The sequence below is a fragment of the Mus caroli genome, chromosome 7 (genome assembly GCF_900094665.2).
Source record: "Mus caroli chromosome 7, CAROLI_EIJ_v1.1, whole genome shotgun sequence".
In the NCBI taxonomy this organism is placed as follows: Eukaryota; Metazoa; Chordata; class Mammalia; order Rodentia; family Muridae; genus Mus; species Mus caroli.
The window spans coordinates 99417370-99437742 of NC_034576.1; the positions used below are offsets into that span (position 1 = coordinate 99417370).

Genomic DNA, 20373 nt, shown 5'->3' on the forward strand with positions numbered 1-20373 from the left:
ATGTGCTAGACACTCCTGGCAACAGGGGGTGGCTGTTGACGCTCTTGTACTAGACTTTGAACCTCATCTCTGTGGGACAACCCCCCTCACCCAGGAGACACTAATCCATTCCAGTCAGGAAGTTCAGCTAAAACTCCCAGAAGAGGTGGAGCTTGCTAATCAAGGGAGACATTGAGAGAGAAGATATAAATGGATTTCTGGAGGGAGGCAGGGGATGGCCGATAGAAACATCAGCATTTTGTGGAGGGGGTGTTGACGTGTCCTTTTCTGTGTTTACCTTGCTGGGCCTCAATCTCTTGCACCAAAGGACTCTGGGTATAAAAGTCAAGGTGACTGCAGGTGAATTCCGTTGCCCGCTCCAGTGGAGGAGAAGCCAACTAGGCAAATGCATCATCAGCCTTGCCTTTGTGAGAGGCCTGTCAGGGGATCACCTTCTACAGCATTCCTTGCCCAAGTATAGTTAGCAAAGACATTTGCTGAGGTGGAAATAAAGTGGTTAAATCACTCATTCAGCTGTGACAGTCAGTAGTCTGGAGAGTTGGGTCTAGAAAACAGGACTCATAACTCCATAGAGTCCACTTCTGAGGACAGCCCCAATGCCTCACTCCTGAGTACACAGTACACAAGGAACAGTTGCCTTCCTGTGTGGGGATTTCTCATAAGCCATTCCCAGATACCTCAGAGTGTTGGACCTGATGAGACAGCCAGCAGCAGTGCTCAGGAGCTGTGAGTACACCACGTGACCACACGGCTGGAGGTACAGCTCCAAATGATGCTTGTGGGTTTTGCGTTTGTCCTTCTCAACAATCCCAACCAGTCACGAGCTAGGCGCTGGTTTATCGTCACTTCCAATTTTCAGATGGAAATGAGTCCTACCTACCTTGCTAAGGGAGGGAGACGGCTGGTGCTCTTTTCCCAGGCTGCCATCTTCCATCTGGTGTCTGGACTTGGATGAGGGTGGGAGGACTTGGGCTCTCTCATCTCACCTGAGCTGTGTATAGAGGGGACTTCCTGGAAGAAGAGAAGAGCTACATTTATTATGGAACAAGCCAGAGTGAGTCTGTGTGTCGTAGGGAAGGTGTTTCGAAGGCATGCTTTATAACCTCAGTGTTTCAGAATTGAGCAAACCGGGGTTCTGTGGGCAGGAGTGCTGGGAGCTGTTGGGAGACCATGAGACTGACCCACCACAAGTTCAGCAGCAGCACTGAGGACTCTGATCCTGTTGCTTCCCAAGCTTAGCAGGATCTTGTAGGTTATCACCAAAACCACCTTCTCCAATGAAGAAAGGTCTTCCTGTTAGTGTATGGCAGGAGGCTAAATCTTGATGCCCCTTTATCAGAGTGAAGCTTTTGTTCACAGCCTCCGGGGAAGTAGGGAAAGGGGAACAAATGCCAGGATCATTCATTGTGTCCTGGTCCCCATGCTATCACACGTCCCAAATGTTATCCATCCATTGGATAACATTTCCATAGGATGCTACAGTCAAACCTTCCATGGGAGGCTGCAGTGAGGCCCTGCTACTCTGTTCTGTGTGTCTCAGTCAGTGTGTGTCTCTTTATGAGTGCACACAGTTGCATACAACTGTGCATGCAGCAAGAATGTTAAGAGGAGACGGTAGGAGGGGACAGGCCTTCAGTGAAAATTTGGGAGTAAATGCCATTTTCTTTTTCTGACAACTGCAGAGTCTCCTTTGCCATCTAGTATCTCCTAACTAGCCTCTAAGGCTTAAGAACTACTGAGTCCATCAGTGTTGCACAGGCACCTAAATGTGTGGGTCTGAGACCCTGTTGACAGTTTCACATGGAAAATTTTCTGTCCATCTGTGTACTAAACATAGACTGTATCACATTAGAATATCTGAGTGCTTTCATTTCATTAACCGCTAAGCAATGTGATAATGACTGTTTTCAATAAAATTTAAAGAACCCTCATGAAATTTAATCTGTACAAGAAGCCAGAGGACAGGTTTTGACCATGTTGATTGATGCAGGGGAGCGTAACCACGGGTCAGTGTGGTCGCATGACCAACCTGCTGTTGCCCAACCAGTAAAGGCCAGAGCTGGGGGCCTGGCTCTGTCCATGATGCCACTGCACCGAGCATGAATCTGGCAGGGAAGAGGGAAAGGAAGCACAAATGTACACCATCAGGGCAGTGCTGGGGAGAAGTACAAAGCAACAGGTAAGCGCCAGGGGAGAGGTCCCATTTGCCTGGAAAAAGCCTCAAGGGAAGGGACAATATTGGAAGTAAGCCTTAAAAAATAGTCAAATTGTTGGGTGATGGTGGCAATACAGGCCTCTAATTGAAACAGTTGGGAGGCAGAGGCAGGTGGATCTCTGTGAGTTTGAGGCCAGCCTGATCTACAAAATACACAGAGAAACCTTGTCTTGAAAAACAAAAAAACAAAAAAAAAAAAAAAAAAAAAAAGAAAAGGGCGAAGAGTCATCTAAAAGTTGATAAGGTAGTAGGCATTCCAGGCAAAGACCAAAAGCATGGATTTTGGCTGGACGGGTATACTGAGGGGCATGTAATCGACACAAAGCAAGACCTTTATGCAGGGAGAAGCAACAGAGCTTATCAGACATGATATTACACATGCATTGAAAGCCCTCCTAAAACCCAATCTTTCTGAAGAGTGCCTGTTCTCAGGGAACTATGGCCAGCAAAGTTCATATAATGAAAGGACGAACCCATTTTCCCACCACCTTTATCATTTCCAGATACTACATGCTTGGGGAACTCTGTGGGGTTTGTTCATTCATTCATCCATTTTTAATTTTTGCTTTTTAAGACAGGGTCACAGGTAGCCCAGGCTGGCCAGGAATTTTCTGTGTCTAGACACTGACATGGCATTGGGCTCGGCTTAAAGCCAGCAGCTGTGGTTCTAACCATCGCAGTCATCTTCACTTTCCTGGTCATCATCCTTATAATGCCTGCACTTGCCTCAAATTCCCAAATCAAAGCCGGAACCAAACACAGGGATCAGTGTGTTCAGAGAACAACAGGACCTCACATCTGTCATATTCACAGAAGGGCACAGGAAGGCAAGAAACCAGGAAGATCCCAAGGGTGGGGAATGCCTGGGGGCAGGAGCCAGGAGAGTCTAAGGATAAGAGAGGACATCAAAGGCTGCCCTGTGAGGTTTCTCAGCCCTCATTCACAAACGTTCCCCCTTGCAAAGAAACACCACAAGTCGATAATCTATGTGGCAGCGTCCAGGGCAAGTTGTCTGACCTCATTGCTGTCAAAAGCAAATGTTCCAGTGGGAAAAGCCCTCTACTAATAATAGGTGCCCAAATTAAAACTCCTCAAGAGATGGTGGAGACCACTTCCTAATTGACTTTGATCATAGGAAAAGCAAAGGAGAAGTCACGTGGTTCATGTGCCTAAGGAAATCAGGACATGGAAGCATCGTTCCTGGGGATCCAACTAAAGCATATCGTCCGGGAGATGTGGAAGTGGAACATAGCAACAGCCATCTTCTATCTAGGCACCAGGACTAGCCAACCCCATTGTTTTAATTCCACCACATTGGATATTTTCTGAAGGTGTAGGACGGGTGGCCATAGAGTGACAGGCAGTAGCTTGCATGCAGTCTTGCTTTAGGTAGATTCGCAATCAGTGTTGCAGCTCGGATGCATTAGTGCAGAGAGGAATCTATCCTAGGAGATCTTTAAAGCAGCCTCCCACCCCCTGAGGAAATGACAAGCAGTTTCCCAGACTTCAATGCTGCCCAGAGGGCAAGGCTGCCCGCCCCCAGCTGAGTGGTGTGAATAGGCAGGCTGTCCCTGGGTTTCTCTGATCCCAAGGTCATTAGTGAAGCCTTGACCATAAGGCATAGACAGGCCCTCACCAGGCTTCAGCATGTTCTCTCTGTAGGGTAACTCACTGCCTGCTTGTTCCCTCAGCAGTGGTCTTATGAAGCCACTTTTGTTCGAATTGAGATTAAATAAGGGAGGGGGGCTGTCTGGGCTGTGCTTCCTTGGCAACAGCGAGAGCAGAGCTGAGGACCCAGAGTCCCTGGGGCTCTGTCTGAGGCCATGGCAATGCTTTAGTAAATGGTGCAATTGTAAACAATTAGGAGCCTGCTTTCTTAGAGCTACAGAATTTAATTAATAACTGTGTCTAGCTCTGCTTTGAGACACCTATAAATGGGTTCTATACAACACCATTCTATAAACCGGGTTATAACAGTATCTGCCTTTAAAAGGGTTAAGTGACATGTGGAAGTGACTTCTCCAATATTATACCATGCACAAGAGAACAGTTCTCACAAGGGAGAGCTGCTATTATTTTAATAACAATCTTCACAATGTCTGTGTCCGCCCTGCTTCACATCTCTGGTGCTGTCTGGGAGGGAAACAGCAGGTTTCTCAGCCTTGGTGGGCTTACTGCCCATGCTTTGGGCACCAGGCTGGACTCCTTCTATTTGGGAAGTGCAGCCTGGTGGCACAACAAAATCTAAGGATGACTCTCCGTCTCCCACAGGATTTCTTTGTGACTTCCGGGCACAGTTTGTTGTTGTTGTTGTTCTTGTTGTTGTTTTCTAATAGAAAGAGATCAAAGCTATAATCTGAAGATGTGCGTTTGGGTCTTGCACCCAGATCCTTCCACAAATGCACTGGCCGAGGCTGAGTCTCCTCAGCTGTTTTTTGAAGGAGCTAGTAAGTCTCTGAAGCAAAACACTCAGTGTAGTAACCTTCCCCATTTTTAAACAAAATCTCAGACCTCTTAACTCCCAAAATCCACATAGATCCTTATTTTACTTCATCACGAACCCTGATGTACCGCAAAAACAGTCAGGATGATGTTAGCAGCACTGAAGTACACACCACACCCACCTAACTACCTTCTACCTACTTGAAGGTAGGTACAGGTGCCTTGGCATAGATGGCACCACCTCATGTATAAGGAAACTGTAGCTGCAGAAAGGGAAGTTATGAAGCTAGCACGTCATCCCTAGAGAAGCAGCCACAGAGGCCAGGCTGGCCACAGCCATACATCATTGACATTGCTCCACTGTACAGTCAGCAGTTTTGACAGCTGACAGGGACAAGCCAGATGACGAGTCTGAGGCAGGATGAAAGGGGGAAGAGAGCAGGCCAGTCCCTATTCTAGGAAAGCATGGAAGAGGTCTCAGTTGAGCCTGATGGGGAGGAGATTTCCTAGTCCATTGCTGCAGTAGGAATCCTGTGCAAATGAAGTTCCCCCTGCTTCCTTTTCTCTTTAGCTTGCCTCCACCAGCTCTCTGTGCCTTCCAGTTAAATGGGCGTCCATATTGACCCTGGGCGCACGTTTGCCACACAAAAGTGGCCTTCTCCCCTGTTCTACACAGTGTGGGGAAAAACGACCCATGATGCAACAGTCCATTCTGTAGAAGAAGTGCATCTGTGAATGAGGGACCGTAGCCCTGATTGCTGCAGTCATGTTCTAGCGAGAGACAGGAGGAAACGCAGTATATTTACTTGATTTAAAATTAGCCCCACGTAGCCACCGGTGGGATCCTGTCAGGCTGCTTTATAGCGATTCTACCCTTAAAAGCTGTTTTATCTGTTGGACAAATAACTCTCATTCCGTGCCCAGAGTCTGTCAACTCATGGGAACAAGAGAGTGCCTGCATCTTAAAGGGACCTGCAGATGGTGTGGCAGGGAGTCATGAGGAATATGGAGAAAGAAAGAAAAACAGGACAGGCAACAGAACTGGCTTAATTTCTCAGTAAGTGCAGGAGCTAAGGGCAACAAGGCATCCAGAGGCAGAGGTTATGACAGCTGTCATTCATCAAGCTCCTACTGTGTGCTAGGCACTGCTCTGAGACAATTCCATGTGTTCTCTCATTTGATCCTTTGGGATGGGTGTTATAAGTAAGCTTCATTTTGAAGAGAGGAAGCTGAGAATGAGTGAGGCTGAGACCTTTTGCCCAAAGTCAGGAGACTAGTAAATGAGCATGCTCTGTGCCTTGGGCAGACTGCACTCTGCTCGTGACTACAATCTAACATGCATGCCATTTTGATCATGAAAGTCAGCATAAAAAAGAAAGCCCCTTGAAGTGTCCCAAAGAGCAACTCTAGCTGTGCTTGCAGCAAAGCTTTGTGTTGGATTCCTTTTTTTTATTATTATTGTTTTTTTCTTTTTATTTAATGTTAGCCACTGTAACTCCTCAGAAGGGCAATAACTGAGAGCCTGCACTTTGAAACTAAGATCTGGACTCAAATGCAGCTCCATCACTTACCTGTGTGTCTTTGGAGGTCACAGAGCCTTCTGAGCTTCCACGGTCCCCAGATAACCTGGTATAACTCCCGTTGTCTAGAGTCTGACACCTGCTGGGTTAAGGCCTCTTTCTTCCACTCCATCACCCTTAGACCCATCTTGCCTGAGACTGAGTTCTAGGACCTCTCTTCATATGTAAAACAGCACTAACACGCATATTTGGAAACCACAGAACAAAATGTATCCACAAGCCTAACACAGTGATTCAAGCATGGTGTCCTTTTAATCTATTCCTTTGTTGATTTTTCACATGCATATACAGAAATGCATACAGAAGCACAGTCAGGAGAAAAAAAAATGCAGTTTTATGCCCGTTCCCTTCCCCAACACTACATCCCAAAGACCTTCATTGTGGCTCATAGATGTTTGCATAGAGGTTCCCATGGGTACAGTGCCCTGTACCTTAGCCAGTGTCCTGTGTCAGGTGCCCAGGCTGCTTTCTGGTACTCACCTGCTACATTGCCACACTCCTCTCTGTGTCACTGGTAGCGTCATAGAAGCAGGGATATGAACTGGAAGATGAAAAGTCGCTGTTCTTGTAGGATCTTGCCTTTTCGTCATTGTTGGTGCTGATGCAAAAGATCAGTAAGGACTAGTTTATTCTGAGCCAAAGCTGGTGAGCCTGGCCTGGGAATAGATTCAGATGGCTCTGGTGACATGTTCCATTCTAGATGCAGTCAAAGAGAATCTTTATAGCCACCAAACAAAAGGAAGTCATGCTTCAGTGCATTGGCCAGACACTTTGGTGAGGACAGCAGATTGGTTACAGCCACACGTGGTAATGTGTAGAGGCCTCAGGTGCTCTTTGGTAACTTCGCCTTGGTGTTGGTGGAAGCCAGTGGTCTGGTTAACAGGCTATATTCCAGAGATTTACCTGACAGATGAAAGAGCAAATCTCTCACAGCAGCTAGTAATGGCTATTAGGGGGACTAAAGTCAGTAATTATAGCTCTAGATCTGCAACATTCCAACTCTCCCCAGTCATGGAGTTCTATTCAGTTGAGCTGAAGAACCTTTAGTACACTGTGGCCTTTTCAGGGAATCTTGCTTTGTCCTGAGATTGTCATCCCCCCCCCTCCTTGGAAGTCTGAACACCAGTGACTTTATTTTAACAAACAAAAAAGTCCTAAATCTGAGTACTAAAACGGAAAAGCGGGTGGCCAATCACGTGACCATGGTTCCTACTTTTGAGATTAAAAATGCTACTTGGTAAGCCTGGAGAGATGGCTCAGATGTCAAGAACACTGGCCACTTCTCCAGAGGTCTGAGGTAGCATTCCCAGCACCCACGTTAAAGCTCACAACTGTCTGTAACTCCAGTTGCAGGGCATCCGATGCCTTTTCCTGGCCTCTGGTGGCACAAGGCCTGCGAGCGATGCACAGACCCATATGCAGCCAAACTACCCAAATGCTACTTGGACCAGCAGTTCCTCGAAGTTATAACCCTCTCTACTCCCTCCCCAGCATACATGCAAGTGGGTGTCTGCACAGAGTTTCGAGCCTCCCCCCTACCTCGTGACAGCAGAAACTCCCCTCTCCTAGGCTGGCTTAATGGCTTTGTTAATTGCCTCTCCTAGGGTGGGTGCTAGGGTGCCTTCAGTGTGTCTGAACATCAATGGAGCCTTTTTTTTTTTTTTCAAATGTCAGGACAACGCTTGCACTTTCTGAGCCATCGCTCATGTCTCACTGGGCAGGAAAAGGCGACAGGAAAATGTCAGCCCCAGGATCAGATGGACCAGAGCTGGGGCGATTGAACTTTCCCACCCTGGCTCTTGGCTTTCAGAAGTCATTAACATTTCAATGTGGGTGATCCTGTGAACCCTGCTACTTCTGCACAGCCTCTCTCTGAACTCTTCAAGCATCTTGTCACCTTTTCATTGAATTACAAGTAGTCTAATGGGAAAACCACACTTCTTATCTAGGTCACCCTTGGTATACTTGAACAGGGATTTGCACCTTAGTTATAAATATACAGTGCAGGGTATAATTTACATAATCCTGCAGTGTGCATTGGTGGGTGGTTCCTCTTCATTCTTCAAAGAATGAAGAGTACAATAAACGATTTATGTTATTTGAATGGTCTCCTCTATCCTTAGAGGGCTGGGAGAACCATTTATATTTTTGACTTTTATTATTATTGTTAACCCAGGGTCTCTACTTTCAGAACATTTGACCAAACAGTGTTCACCACTTGATACCGCTTCAAAGGCGGGTTACTGTAGGACAGAGATGAGTGGCCCCATAAACCCCCAGCCTCCAACTCACATTTCAGCCTTTATTTTGTGGGTAGCTTTATGTTGCTTCTTTTATCTTCAACTGAAAGTGAGACATAGAAAGAGGAAGAGCTTGAAGCTTGTTCACCCTTAAGCCAGCTCTGCTATCTGGTCTTGGTAGCTCACCATAACTTCTTTCAGTAACTCAAAGGTCACTTTAGCTCAGCTTTCATTTCAGTACCATTATATACATTCTTCACTAATGCTGCCCAGACCACCGTTTACACGAGCGTGAGACTGGATGATGTCTATAATGTGTTGGCCATGGACCACACTTTCGAAGGATTCTGTTGTTTCCTGAATGACTGTCAGGAATCAGGTGGTGACTGAAGCTTATGGATTCTAAAGACCAAATTCCTCACTGAGCATGTGTGTGTGTGTGGGTGCGTGTAAGTCTATCTGTCTGTCTGTCTGTCTCTGTGCATGTGTCTGTGTTTGTGTGTCCCCTGAAGAGAACACAGACTATCTCTCTTCTTCTCTCTTCCCCGTCTTCACCCAAGACTGTAAAACTCACCGGGCAGTACAGTGATGGAGCTAAGGGCTTCTTAGCATGCCTTCTCTTTGGAGCGCCGGACATCAGGCTAAAGATCCTATTCATTTTGGCTTCAAGATACTATTGCTGACTGGTCCTTTGCTTCCTCTAATTTCACGTCTGTAATTCTCACCTTCCAAAGACCGCAATGGATTTTACTAGCATGCACTAGTCATGCATGATAATGGGCTTCATCATGACATTTGCATGCATGCATGTAATACACTTTGATCATATTTGCCCTCCACTGTTCTTAAGTGCCCCCCACTCCTACTCTTCACCTTCCTTTTCCTAGCTAGTTCCCCTTTAACTTTCATGTCCTTTCCCCCCCTAATTTATAACCCAGACAGTTTGATTATTAGTTTTGCATACACATAGGTGAGAGGTTACTTACAGGAGTTGGAACATCTTACCAGAGGCTACACCACAGCAGAAAATGTTTCTCTCTCCACCAGTAGCCACCAATTGTCTATAAATCTTCAGGGTAGGGTGGAGCCCTTAAAGCCACCCCCCCAGCACCCTCCCTTCATGTCAGGGTATCGATCAGTTCCATCCTGTGCAGGCAATCACAGGAGCTGTGAGGCCATGTCATACCCAGGAGAAAGCATTCCACAATATTCCAACCAGTCCTCCAGCTCCTGGGTTCTTGTCTTCTGAGCCTTGGAGAGAGTGATAAAGATGTCTCCTGTATAGCTGGGCATTTAACAGTCACTTATTCCCAGCACTCTGGCTAGATAATGAGTCTCTGCAGTTAATTCTATGCACTATTTAAAGAAGTGTCTCTGACCAAAGCTGCCAGCAGTGCTAATCTACAGGGGTTGTCATAATTGTTCAGAAGGCAATTTGACAGGCACGTCATGTCCACTTAGCAAGGCAGCAGTAGTACTTCCCCAACCCAGGCCTATGTCCTCCCTGGCCCCGGGCCTCTCATGAGGTTTACGGTGCAGATACGAGTTCCCTCCTGACTGTGGGACTTCCAGTCAGAAAGTGGTTGGTTACCCCTGGAACAGACTTGCTACTATTGCATCAGTGGGTAGCAAAGTATCAGCAAGGTGTGTCTCAGCTCCATCTGGATGGCGTTGATCCTTTTCCCTATCACCATAGTCCTCCATTGTCACTTCAGGGTGGCCTGAGGAGTTTCTGAGGGAATACATCACAAGTGGTTATAAGTGAAGCTTTGCTTTCAGAGGGGCCTTTTCCACAGGTCACGGAGACTGACTACCTGTCACTCTCGCAGCTATGTGAGCCTCTCCAAGGAGGCAGAGCAGAAAGAATGAGATGTCAACATTTACCTATCTACTTCCGGCCCCTCCCCCAACTGTGAACTGCCTTACCCTATTAATTTCCCCTGGGTCCCTGGACTTGGGAATCAGATTCATCTCTGAGACTCTAACCCTACCCCGCCAACCAAATATTGTCCTAGCAGGGTTTTTTTTTTGTTTTGTTTTTTGTTTTTGTTTGTTTCGTTTTGTTTTTTAAAAAAAGGAAAGGCTTGCTTTTGTATTTTCTTAAAATTAAGAGAGAGCTCTGACAATAAAAATGTTTCTTTTCACAGAGCTGGGAGCATTCTATTCATTCTGGAATTAGTTAATTCTTGTGACCTTTTAACAAGACAGCACTTGGCACTCTTAGATAAGATAATTGACTCTAATGGGGGAAGAGGCGCTGCTCATTTAATGGTGTACATCTGAGCTGTGTGTAGTTCAAGGAAGTTCTCCATTACCTTTGGAGTTGCCAATATATAGATTAAAACAGTAGGAAGGTAAGTAGAGATGTGAGCTAATTCAACCTAGGAAACAGCGGCTTCGCTCCTTGAAGGCCGGCTAGCTGTTTTCTATCGCCATCATCACTCAGAAGTGGAAAGCAGGCTACAGCACAGTACTGCTGACTAAAAAGTTGCTCAGTCAGTGGGAGCTGCTATTATCCCTGTCCCTGATATTATCAACCAATCTAATGCCTGGGAAAATACAGTACTTATGTGCACTTGGCAAAGTACCTTGGCACATAGTATTCCTACTGATAATATGGTATGCTAAATCTCAGTGTACCCTTATGACATGGTGCTCCATTGACTGGGTATATAGCACCCTCTGATTGATATAGCACCCCTCTGACATGGTACTGCTCTTGCGTGTTCCTCTGACACTTATCCCTCTGACATGGTATACACCTCTGATATAGCATCCCTCTGACATGGTACTGCTCTTGCATGTTCCTCTGACACTTATTCCTCTGACATGGTATACACCTCTGATATAGTATCCCTCTGACATGATACTGCTCTTGCATGTTCCTCTGACAGTACCACTTATAACTACCCCCACTGACATGGTATATATCTCTGATACAGGGCCCCTCCGCTATGGTATTCCTCTGATATGGTATACTACTTATACAGTACCCCCGTTGGCATGGTACACACCTCTGGTACAGTACCCTCTGGCACACCGCCCCACTGTTTCAGTACTAAAAGCACTGGTGGAATATGTTTCCTCAATTCAGAGAAGACTACTGCAGCCAGGAAACAGAAATTAGTGTTCAGAATCTTTTCTTACCTCTGGTCCCATATCACAGACACCAAAGCAAAGCAAAAGGTCATTTTCTCACTATCACAAAAACACAACCTCCAGGCTGAAGCAACCATGACCCCATGTCCCCATGTACCCAGCTTGATTTGAATAAGTCCTGGAGTCACAGAATATGCTGCGTTTGCCAGGTGCCTTTACCATGTTTCGTGGCCTAAAAAGGCTGTTGTAGGTCCTCAAATCTACCATTTGTGAACGTAGCCACAACACAGCAACCTGTTTCTCAGCATCCTGTGGGAGAGTCCTAGTTCCATCTGCAGATGTGAAGCCCTTGGAGACTGTCTGATGTGCAGGCAGGGGTGTCTTCATATGTCAGCCTTGTGCCTTGTGAGATAGAACTGATAAGAGGCAGCAGCAGACTCAGGGTGTGAGCTTTCATGTCTGGGCAGATGTGAGTTCTAGACCAGCCTCTGCTTCTTCTTGTCCACTGAACTTTGTACATGTCAGTTGCTCCCTTACCTTCAAGTAATCATCTACAACATCTGGCTACAAAAATTAACCTTTTAGGGTTGTTCTGAAAGCCAAAGTATACATTGTTCTGATAGTTTTGACACAGTATGTAGCACATAGTAAAACATCTCAATCCTTGTCTTATAAATATCATAATTTTAACTAACTTTCTAATTTTGTTATTAATCTATACTAACACCTGATAATTTTTAACCCTCTCAAAATTGTGTCTAGTGGGTTGACATGAGAATTAGAAAGAATACATTCATATTACCAGATATACACAGTAGGTAGTAAGTCTAATTCCATAGACCTTCCTATCTCTGTAGATTGGCCCTGCCTTCCTGTGAGCCTCTTCAGGCACCCGCTCCTCTACACCAGGACCTTCTGTGTGGACATCCCAATGCATCTGTCTTTACTCTTGGCCGTGTACTCTGGCTGTCTGAGTCAATACTAACTCTCCAGAGTCTGCCACAGAGAGCCTTTAAAAGATAGGATCATCAAGGAGAGGAAGGGGTACTATGCAGAGCATGGTGTGGGATCCAGGAAGATGAATGCTGGCTCCATGTGGGAGAACCAGGCCACATCCTGGATGTGGCGAGTGCAGACCACTGAACAGGTTCAAGTCTTGTTTCATTTTGGAGAGGATTTGGGGGTTGGGTTGGGTTTTGGGGTGTGTGTGTGTGTGTGTGTGTGTGTGTGTGTGTGTAATGTGGCACTGTGTGAGTGCCAGCACGTGAATGCCACAAGACTCAAGTGGACATCAGAGGACAGTTTTTAGGGGTTTGTTCTCTCCTCCCACTTTGCTAAGCAGAGTTTCTTTAGTTGAGTTTGCCACCATGCATACCCCCAGCACATAGTGAGCAGCTTTTGATAACTTAAGGGGCTGAACTCGGGGCATCAGGTTTGTATAACAGGTGCTTTGCTCTACCGAGTCATCTTTGTGGCCCTGGCTTTTTGTTTTTGTGAATGGGGTCCTCACCGAAACGGAGCAGACTGGCTTCCTAGCTTTATAGATCCCACAGCCTGCCTCCTCGGTCTCCCCCCCCCCCTTGCTGGGGTTACAGATGTGTGCCACCATGCCCACATCAAGAGCTCAGTATTGATTCCCAAAGTGAAGTCCAGAGAGCAGTCACGCACCGATTACAAATCCTTGTGGAAACAGCATTCTCGGCTTGAATGCACACTGTATACTTCACACAGCGTTCCCTCTTTGCCATCTCGTGGCACAAAATAAAGATGTGCAGAATGTCGCCCTCCCACCCCAGCCCTGTAGCACCCGCTTCCCTCACAGGGAGCACCCAGTGTTATGACTGTCTTTCATATCCTTCCGACACTCAGTACAATGTAAAGGCAAAGGCAGTATGTCAAACGCATTCCTCAGCAAGTTATGGTTTCTGTTCCAGAAAAGAAAAAAAAAAGATAAAAATCTTCCTCAGTCTATTTATGATCAGTGCTATTGTGTTGTATGGCTAGATCCTACCTAGCCTCTTCTCAATGGACCAGTTTATGAAATTTCACTATTAAAATAATGTTGTAGTGAGTAACCTTGTAGGTACATCATTTATTAGATATGTGAGTATATCTAGAGGAGAAGTTTCCAGAATTGGGACCTGAAGTCCTAGGGTAAAGGGTGAATATATTTTCAATTTTATGGCTTTTTATTACAGACTCATATATGCTCACACCAGCAAAGTGTGCGGGCACCTGCCTCCCCTCCTCTGCCAACACAGTATATTTTCAGCCCCGTTTATCTTTGCCAAACCATATGTGAAAACTAATATTTCAGAGTTTGACTTAGATTTCTTTCACAGTGAGTGATGTTAAGAGCCTTTTCGTATGATTAAGGGCCTTTGGTATTTCCTATTCTGTAACCTGTCTGTTCATATCCTAGGCCCATTTTTCTACCGCACTGTTAGACTTTACTCATTTGTAGGTATTATTCTTACATTAAGGAAATAATCCTTTGTCATACAAATTATAGTTCTCCTTCCTAGATTGTTATTTGTCTTTTAAACAAAAAGGTCAAGACCTCCTGAAACTGTGATTTTTCCTGATCATCCCTAACATCATCAGACTGTGAACCCCTCGAGGCAAGGTCCAAAACCTTGATTATCACTGTGTCTCGAGCCCTCTTGCAGGGCCTGGTAACTGAGGGTCTGTGTTCCCCGCCCCAGACCCCCTCTGCTTGTGGCTTGGGAGTTCCATTTCCACCTCCGGCAGAAAAAGATGACTTTTTCCATTGCTCACTACAGCCATGCACCTGTTTGGCCTAAACTGGCACCTGCAGCCGATGGAGGGGCAGATGTATGAGATCACGGAGGACACAGCCAGCAGCTGGCCTGTGCCAACGGACGTCTCCCTGTATCCCTCAGGGGGCACTGGCTTAGAGACCCCTGACAGGAAAGGCAAAGGAGCCGCAGAAGGTAGGGTTGCTGCGTTGTCCGTGTTGTGAGTCCTCTGTGTCTGCCTTTGAACGGAGGAGGCCTCCACCATGCACGCATCTGTGCCCGACTCACAGCTCATGCTTCTTCCATCCTCCACACCCCATGCCGACTGCAGTCCACCTGTGTCTTCATCCCAGATCCGGGTCAGCGGGACCCAGGGTGCTCTGCCGCATCTCATTTCATGCCTTCGAGGATGCTTTCAGGGCATCCACATGGCCAGCCAGCCATCTTTGTGTGGGGTCAGGGGGAGCACTTCTGGGAAACCCTGTGGGATCAAGAGGCACGCGTGGGAGTGGGACATGGTAGGGGATGGTGTGTTCCAGGTGAAAGACTCTTAGACTGCATGTTTCGATGGAAACATTTCAGATGATTGCCGACCCAGTGACCAAGTCTCTCTGACCCAGCTTCCTCATCTGCAGTAGTAACAACGGTTACTGTGTACTCACTGTGTTTGCATCAGAACTTACTAGCATCATTTCACCACACACTTTACCCTCACAACCCTGTGAAATGGGTATAATTAGCTATGTCCATTCTTGGTGCGAACACAAATGATCACATGAAGTGACTTGACTCAGAGGACGTCAGAACTGAGCATATGAACTCAGGCCTGGGACCTCAGGGCCCTCACAACTCCCCTCCCCATTAGTTTCCCCACCTGATCTATCCCCATGGTGTCAGGGCCTCAAAGGTGATACAGATGTGAAATTCAGTTGCACAATGAGGCAAAGCCATTTCCATCCATCCATGACAGAAATGGTGGTGACATTCTGTGTTTGGCCTTCTTCAGTGGGAATCCATGGACCCAGATTTTGAACATCTCAATGGTCTTTATCCATAGATACAACTTCCCTCACTGTCATCCAAGAACGGTTCAGGCTCACCAAAATTGGAACGATGTAAGCTCCCAGGCCAGTCCACGTGTCCTTCAGGCACGGTGGCCTTCCCTTCTCCTGCATCTGCTGGGATCTTTGTTGTCACTCTGCTGTTTCCCCGTCGGCAAAGTGGCCATGACCCCTACCTTTGCAGCTCACACCATGTTTTCCCCTTGTCTCACTTAACTCTGAGCTCATGCCTTTTGGCTCTCCGTGTCCTTTCAAAGCCATTGGTTTGGTTAAAGGGGTAACTTGTGCTTACCCAGAGTACCTCCTCGTGACCTCTGCATTGATGATCCTCAAGTTCAAAGTCAGCTGTTGACCTATGGACACATTTAAGGGAAGTGAAAAGAGGAGACTTCTAAGAGAACCAAACCCAAATGCTTACCCATTGTTTGGAAAGGAAAGGGCAGGCCTCTTCCTTTTAAAGATTTTTAAGAACTGAAACACCAGTGGTGGGGTAGGGAAACGGTAGCATATTGGAGTGGGGGTGGGGTGGGGGGGCACTGGTGAAGTCAGGAACTGCTGACTGTGATCTCAGCTTAAGCAAACCACCACACACACTCCCCCCCTCCCGCCAGGCATTCTAGGCTGCACTTTCACTTCCTGTGGCTCAATCAGAAAGCACTGAGCTGTGGGTTCTCTATAGGGTGCATTGCCATTTGCAAGTCCTACAGGTGAAACTTGTACAAGAATCACTCACTATAGGGCAACCTGGCACTCTTCAGGGATCTAACAAAAGTGGCACTATCCATGGTCCTGCTAATGGCTTGCAACACTCACGCCAGTTCATATTGTCTAGTGCCACCAGTGAAGACCCATAGAGGAACATCTGTCTTTAGATCAGCCTGTGAAAACACACCTAAACCATCTTTATCCTTAGAGGAATTGGCAAAGGATCTCCTGTAACACAGTGTATTTTCTTCCCACCATGAATCTCAAACAGACATTCCTTCAGCGGAGTTAAGTCTATCTGAAATCTTACACTCTAATGAAATTAGTTTGTGGGTTGTTTGGGTTCTGTTTAGTTTTTCCGGAGGAGGAGGGGGTGCAGATAAGGGACAACACAAAAATTACACTGCCTTATTGGCTTATTTTAATTGGGGAATTTTTGCTTAAAGGGATTATCGGTTATTACTGATGCAAATGGAAATCCTGTTTCTAAGCCCCTTAAATGGAGGGCAGTACTGGAAAGCAGTCAGCACCAGAAATGATTGCTGAGCCTGAAAAAGCAGAGGAGAAAGCTTCCTATAGTCTCTGGGAGACCACATGGTTCCCCTCACCCTTCCACCCCAATCAAACCAAGGTCTGCTCAGTTTCTGTTTTTAATTGTGATGATAAAACTCTGCGTCCTTAGACTTTATCTCAGTAGTGAAATTCTTCACCCTACTGTGAGGGCACATTGCTGGCCCCTTCTGATGGTATCAGGGGAAAGAATTGATTACAGAATTAAGATTAGCGTCCCTGCACCATGATCATGGGAAAAGCAGTATGATGTGATTAAGAGAGAAAAAAAGGTAGTGGTGGCTTGAATGTGCCTTGGAGACACACTGCCCAAATGTGGTTCTCAACCCAGCCTTGCATTTCTTGCATTAACTCATTCTAGTTACTTCATCTGTTTGGCCTTAGTTTCCTCATCTGTAAAACAAGGATGATGGTGGCTTCCTTGAGAGGAGGTAGGGAGGAGCCACTTGTAGATAGTGGTCATCAGTCCAGCCAAGACCTCTCATCTTGTCTACCTAGTCCAGGAGCATTCCACTTCAGAGCCAAAGATCCTAGAGATGTATACTCATTAACATTTACCCTCATGGGTCTTCCTAAGGTTTGGGGTATTTAAAAAATATTTTAAAGTATGCTTTTTAAGTTATAAAAATTAGATAGATGATAATCCCAGTACTGTGTCTCTTGTGTCTGTGAGAATAACATTAAACTATAATTGTTGCCCTATTTTTCAAAGTGGCTGTAACCATTCCAGGCTCATTATGGGACAGAAACCAAATGTGGCAGCTTCCTGAAGCAACACCCCACGACCTTGTGCTTGCATTAATGGGGAAGGAGGAATGGCTACATAAGCAAGCCTTTCTGATGGTTGACTTGGCGGGCTAGGGATAGCGCTTTCTTTTTGCAATAGAATAAGAATTGCTTATCAGTTTGAACCATACAAATTGCTGCGCACAGGCTCAGCTGGGCTCTCCAAAATGGAACAGCTTATTTTGATAGCCAAATAAATTTCAAACAGTTGCTAAGGAAACTAAGGGATTCTTTGTGCAATCTATTGCATTGAGAATAACAAAAAGAAAAAAAATAGGTAAGGGGATTGTCAGTTGATTAGAAATTTAGAACCTGGATAGATGGATCTGCTCAGGAGAGTGGAGACTGTGATTGGGATGCAGGGCAATTCCAGTTCTTCCAAATCTCCCACAATTGATGGAGCCATCCAGCCATTTCAGCAATTCATTGAGAGATTTCTTTTATGGGCGTGATTGCATACTTGCACAGCGTTGCTCTAGGAAGCCTGAATCTAAATTTACAAAGATAAAGATGGTTATCAATGGAATCTGTGCTGTGAAACTGAATCATGCTGTTGGAAGGGGTAGGGTCTAAGCTTCTTGTACCATTTGGTGAGGCCTAGAGATACCTAGTAGAGCTATGGTATGCTTCTTGTGACTGTCTTTAGACCCTAGCTACTCTGAGTCCTGTTTACAGCTTCCTAATGAATAAAAATGACCAACTTCCAAACCCTGACACTCCACAAAGTTCTTAACTGGACCTTGGATCTAGCTGGCTAAATCTTGACTTTCACCCCGTGAGCCCCACTGGAATCACTGCTCTTTGAGAGGGTCCCTGCACCCCAACACCACCAAGAGTGTCTCTCCAGATTTTTAATTCACCACTCATGTATTTAATCCCCTGAGAAGTCATAGACTAAGAGGTAAAGAGGTTTCTCAAGTGACTTCATCTCTGACTGGCTTCTTAAGCATTCAGAGCCTCCTCAGTGTAGACATGTTCTTAGTGTCATGAGAATCGACTGAGCTCATGTAAATGAGGGCCCTTAACACAGCTGGGACTCATTAACCTCTACCTCACTACTGTGTCTCCTACTAATACCTGTTATCTTCCAGAATGTACATGAAGAGCAGAATTTCATACACAGACTTCCCTCTACCAGTCTCTTGCCTCTTCCCCTTCCTTCCCTTTCCTCCATTGGTGGACTACACTTTGCAGTGGGACATTTTATATCCCAGTCCTCACACTTTGTGCTCAGAATTAAAAACAAGGAATCTTATGATCTGGAAAGACAAAGGCAGGTAGGGCTCTCTCTCTCTCTCTCTCTCTCTCTCTCTCTCTCTCTCTCTCTCTCTCTCTGCCCTGCCTAGCCCTAGCCCTGGCAATCTCGGGCATCTTTCCCATGAGCTCAAGGTAGTAAATGCTATTTACTCTTTCCTCTCAGCCACCAGTCCACACCAATTGGTCCAGTGTGAAGAGAGCATTTTTCTCCCACCTGGGCCACATCCTTGAAGTGCAATGAAAGAAAAAACACCTCTGTCACTTTTGTCACTTTATTAGGGCAAGTGCTACATGCACACACACACACACACACACACCCTTGCCTAAAAACCCTGCTGAGTTCTGGAGGGGGCGGTATCTCTGGACCCATCCTGCCCTGTAAAGATGCCTTCCACACTGCTTCCTCTTTGCTGAGGAGAAAAGGAGCCCTGTTGGCTAAAGTGAGGGAGGAGTTTTCCATTATTTATTCTGAGACAGGGGACATGTGAGTGCAGCAGTTCTCCAGTCCCCTTGGCTCCGACTCCTCCCTACTCTCAGGAAAGCAGCCCTTGGAATTAGCAGGGTATGCCTTTTTCTCAGCCCTTCCTAGGCATAGAAGGTTCAGAGGGTGCTATGCTTTTGTTTGACACACCCCTTTAATTCTGCCTCCCTGGGAGAACTTGGAGCTGAGGCTGTACAACTTTCTACCTGCAGTATAGAAGGGTTACCGTCCTGGGCACCCACAGATCAGATAAAAAAGGAATGGGAATAATTCGCTCCCATCTTAATGTTTTGTGATTTGGGCCCCTGTCTTTGAAGTTCCATGACTCACAATGTGGAGGTTTGTGTGTCTTCATTTTCAAGGTAGAAGTCTGGAGCGCATTCCACCCATAAGGGATTAAATGCAGAGTCTCTTCTGTGTTAATGTTAGAATATCCGTGGTACTTTTACTGACAGCGTGCATTTTAACTTTTTTTTTTGTTGTTGGCACATTTTTAATTAAAATAACATTTAATGGTTTGAAGCTAAAAAACCTGATGTTTCTGCCTAGGAGTTTATAAGGGAATGATAACATATGGAGAAGTTTAACATTTAAATTGAATTTTATTATTTAAAACAGTAAAATATTTTATGACTACAACAATGCCCTGCCAAACTCCATTTCAGCATCAAACATGCTTTGTAAGGAGTCTTGCAAAGCTGAGAGCGGGGTGGGGGAAGACGCTGTAATTTCCCCTCTCCAAATGCTTTTTATAAAAAGTTCCACAAACGTGTTTTCTTTGCAAATGATTCTTGTTCTCTTAGAACATTTTGGAGCATCTCAACCCACATAAAAACCCTTAGACCCAGGACGCCCAGTGGGGGTTTACTACTGACAAATACAGTGGAGCCTGTTGACTTGATTTGGGTTTTTCAGGGTCCTAAGGGTGGTCCTCCCAATACCCCTGCCCCTCCTCCTGACTCATAAGAAGGCTAATGTCTGGCAGAAAGTTAGGGCTTATCCCTTGCACATGCGTGTGTGTTTAATTACTATGAAGAGGAAGTCTGGTAAGTCGCCTTCCTTCCTGGGGCTTGGTGCCCCCCCCCCCCGCACACACACCAGAAGCAGTCACTGCCGAGCACCCTCCACCCTTGTGGTACAGGGCTGAGGGCTGGGTTAAATTTCTAAGTATGCTATAG

General features: G+C 46.0%; 1 protein-coding gene across 3 annotated transcripts in view; it reads left to right on the plus strand.

Annotated features, from left to right (window-relative positions):
• The window catches only part of Tenm4 (teneurin transmembrane protein 4), a 699747-nt gene that overhangs the window by 501370 nt on the left and 178004 nt on the right, over positions 1 to 20373 (plus strand). For all 3 annotated transcript variants that reach the window (XM_029479436.1, XM_029479435.1, XM_021166324.2), the window contains one exon: positions 14360 to 14530. In XM_029479436.1, the coding sequence (XP_029335296.1) occupies positions 14360 to 14530 (171 nt within the window). The remainder of the gene's footprint in view (positions 1 to 14359; positions 14531 to 20373) is intronic.